Source organism: Populus euphratica, unplaced genomic scaffold (genome assembly GCF_000495115.2).
Source record: "Populus euphratica unplaced genomic scaffold, PopEup_1.0 scaffold43.1, whole genome shotgun sequence".
NCBI lineage: Eukaryota > Viridiplantae > Streptophyta > Magnoliopsida > Malpighiales > Salicaceae > Populus > Populus euphratica.
Genome location: NW_011499889.1, coordinates 691,892 through 695,796, shown reverse-complemented (window position 1 = coordinate 695,796; position 3,905 = coordinate 691,892). Strand labels below are relative to the sequence as shown.

Sequence of the window (3,905 nt, the reverse complement as noted above, 5' to 3'; positions counted from 1 at the left end):
CTAGTTGCCTATAAAAATTAACAGCAAAATTTAATTTTTTGGCATGGATATCCTATGAGTTTTTGACATTGGTAATGAGAATACAAACAAAGATAAAATATTCAATGATATACTTTTCAGCTACGGGTTTTTATAGACAATTAAAATACCAATGGAATGTTTATCTAAATATCAAGGAAATATTCTATCAATATTTTCTAGTTTTCTTGTAGTGATAAAATTAATATTCTATAATTAAATTATTACAATTATAAAATATTATGATGTTTTGATTTTTATGAAAAATAGTTGTGATTTTAATATATTTCTTATGTTTTTTCTGTTTAAAAAATAATTTTCATTCTCAACTAATAAAAAAAATCATTGGAAACGAAAAACTAAAAAACAAAAAAAAAAAAGAACTGTTTTCTATTACTAAACACACTCTTAACTATCGTCACAAGCAAATTCTACATGTAAAACCAGAGCTGAAAACTCTGAGTTCCCCTTCTTCTTTGCTGTTAAATCCTGTTATATGTAGAATTTTCGTTATTGACGACCTTGACAATGGTTCTTGACTATCACATGATTTTACAGCTAAATCTTTACTCATTTACATTGTGTTTCCAGATCATGGCCTTCTGTGATATGCCCCCACTTCATTGAACATCACGAAAATTTATTTCTCGTCTTTAAGAAACATCATGACTCAATTGGATACTTGCTTCTTGCCCTAGCTGGGCCTCTAGTAGCTCAACCCAGGTTACCTCTAATTTTCCCAAGAAGTCTTAAGTCCATTCGTTTGAGATGCATAGGCCTTCAGTCAAAATTGGTCCAAGATCTTTTAAAATCTCAAAACTAGAGGCCCAAGTAATCTCTAATCTGTTTGAGTCCAATTTGTTTGCAATTAAGTCCTTTCTAATCCAATAAAAATCCTTAAATCTCGCTCTTAATCGTCCACATTTTTTATATCTTGCGGAAGTACTCTCCCCAACTAATAGGGCAATCGTCTGAATGTCAAAGATTAGTGGGGAATTGAGGGTGGAAAAAAATGTATAGACTTTCTTGGGAAAGAGCTCTCTATTGGGAATTTCATGCTTTAATTAATAGCTAGAAAGACAGACATCAACAAAAAAAAAAAAAAAGGGTGGGATGATTTTTGCCAAAAATTGTGCCGATGCAAAGCCTCGGATGCAAGGGTGACGAATCCCCAGCCAGCCATTTGCACGAACAAAAATAGTAACTAAGAGTTAAAGAAACAACACCTCGCTGAGGTTCGACTAGGTTAAAATAACAAGGAAATACTGATCTTTACATCCAAAGTCCTCTTCCTCCCGTTTCACGGCTTTTCTGTTTCTGACAGGAAAAGGAGTATTTAGTATTAATTTGCTAACGCTACACGGATTAAACTAATTATGTCAACCCTGTTTTTTAAGCATTGATGGGTCAATAATACAAAACATGAAGACCCACCAAATCGCACTGCAACAACCATATCTTAGACCTAGACTACAAGCACGAGAATACGGTACGCTGTTACACCTGGCTCTTGCCCCCTCCATTTCCTACACGTCCCCCAAGCCCTTGGATGAGTTAAATGACCAAGTGGCACTTGGTTTCTGTTCTAATTACGATCGAGGACGTAGGACGTCAAACGGAGTTGGTCCACGAGTGATTGGTGCGGCTGGGGCCCATGGGTTCATGGGGAAGGGCCTGTGATGAGGAGGAGCGGGGCCCATATGGGGATGGGACCTAGCATCAACGGTGGATGATGCGGACGGTGGGACCGCGACACGCTCACATGATGGGCACATGGTGAGGGTGGTTGGTGGGGTCATTTGCATGTAGAGCTGCGGGGAAAGTTTCAGTGCTCTGAGCTCCTGAACTTCCTTTTGCAACCTCCTGTTCTCTGCCGTTAGGTTCTCACAGCACCTCTTCAAGAACTCACAGTCAACCTCAGTTTGCTTCAGCTTCGTCCTGCAGAATTAAAACGTTCTTGCGTAAATACAACAGCTCGAGAAGGCTAGAAAAGGTCAATGGGGGAAAATGTGAAATGCCAGGCATGCCCTTGATGCCATGAGGGATTATCTCACCTTGCCCTTCGGTTCTGAAACCACACCTCCACTTGTCTAGGTCGGAGTCCTAGCTGTTTAGCCAAGGCCATCTTCTGCTTCTGCACGTAGCAAAACAACAGATTGTCAGCTCCAATTACCAAAATACCCTCCGAATCTAACCCCAATAAAAAAATTTCTCTGTTGCATTGTTTGGTTGCTCAGAAAACACGGGAAGGCCACCACTATGTCCTTGCTTCTGACTCTTAAGAGTCAGATAAAAAAATCCACCAGTCAAAGATCATTTTTGTACACTTCTCCTCAATTTACTCAACAACTAAGGAAGAAAGCTTGGGTTTTTAGCTTAAAAAATAGAATACTTACTGGGTTGAGAGTGTTGTGTTCTTTAAAACTTTCTTCGAGAATAGCTGCCTGATCTTTAGAGAGCCTGAGCTTCTTTCTCGAGGTATCACCATCCTCTTCATCACTGATTCCACGAGAATAATCTCTCTCCATCTCATGCTCCTCTCCGTTAATCCCTTCTCTTTCGCTTCTCTTCCCACTAATACTCGATATCGTGCTATTTGGAGATGATACACCCGCCTCCTCTTCACAATCAGCTGTAGATGGTAACCTGTTCACGTCGATTCCTCGAAGGAACGATCTGGTCTCAGCGCGGTATGGATCAGAGTTTTGATCTGGATGTGAGATGAATTAGAGTGTCAAATGGGGCTCCAATTAGTCGGAGATCGAAAGTTAGAAAATTTGTGGGCTAGGATCTTGAGAAAAGAAAAGGGGGTGTTTGGGTTTTCGAATAGAAGAAAAGTAGAGTAAAAGCGATTGATAAAAGCCAATACAACATGGGGGCAAAAAAAGCAAAATAGAAAAGGAACGCTTATTTTATTTTATTTGAAAAGAGAAAGAAAGCCGAATAATTTAAAAAAATTTGAAGGCTTTGTAATGTGTTTGTCTCTTGGGAAAGTGAGGGAAAAGGAAATAGAAAATAGTTGGAAAGGGGAGAAACAGGGCTGGATCTGAAGCAGGAGGCCATGCAGATCTTGAATTTACCAAAAAAAGGAAGAAATGGAAAATGTTTTTATAATAACAAAAGTACATACCTGAAGGAGGGAAGGTCACATTCCATGAGGGTTTTTGAGGATTGAACCCAGAAAGAGATGAAGCAGCAGTGGATGGAACCAGAGAAGGCATGAGATTGAACTGCAGAGAATGCTGATTTTGAGGAACACTAAGACTTAAACTCAAACCCAGATCTTCCTTCTCAGCCATCATCATCTTCCTTTGCCCGGAATGAAAAAGGGTTTATTTAAACCTGCAGCTGCTATTCCCTGCTGCAAATTATATAACCTAGTTTTTGTATATAAATGGGCAGGGAACTAAGCTTAAAATTAAGGTTTTTCTGTTTTGGTTCTGTTTTGAGAGAGAGAGAGAGAGCAGGAGAGATGGAGAGTTGATGGTGTTCGAATTAGGAAGAGAGTGCGTGTGGGGGATTATATAGAAAAGAGAGCGGGGGGGGAGTGGTGGTAGTGTGTAAGTTCAATCATGACTTCTTTCTTGTCAGGAAGGCTAATTATCTCAATCATGGCTTTTGCCTCCGTATATAAATATAATAATACCTAACTCTGGTTTGCTTGAATTCATAAACCATGGTAAATGGGAGGCACTGTTTAATTTATTATATATATATATATGAAAAAAAACAGAGACAAGGTTTTTTTGTTTTTTTTCATTGTACTTGGGTGGACAGACTGGAAAGGATATCTAGCTTGACTATGCTGGAAAAAAATTTTAAAAACAAAAAACTAGAATATATTGCAGTTTTACTGTACATATAAATTTAATTTATTGTTGATTAAA

The 3,905-nt window shown here is 38.6% G+C and overlaps 1 protein-coding gene across 2 annotated transcripts; it reads right to left on the bottom strand.

Moving 5' to 3' along the window:
* Positions 1-1,229: 1,229 nt before the first annotated feature.
* HB-2 (homeobox protein 2) lies at positions 1,230-3,626 on the bottom strand. 2 transcript variants are annotated; one of them, XR_843331.1, is made up of 5 exons: positions 3,149-3,626; positions 2,415-2,728; positions 2,073-2,152; positions 1,453-1,956; positions 1,230-1,329 (listed from the first exon to the last, which is right to left on the bottom strand). XR_843331.1 is itself a non-coding variant. In XM_011033627.1 (4 exons), the coding sequence occupies exons 1-4, from the start codon at positions 3,321-3,323 to the stop codon at positions 1,608-1,610; spliced, it is 918 nt and encodes a 305-aa protein (XP_011031929.1). In that variant the 5' UTR covers positions 3,324-3,626; the 3' UTR covers positions 1,230-1,607. The 2 variants fall into 2 exon arrangements, 1 of the variants encoding a protein (XP_011031929.1); XM_011033627.1 differs by having other exon boundaries at positions 1,230-1,956.
* Positions 3,627-3,905: the final 279 nt, after the last annotated feature.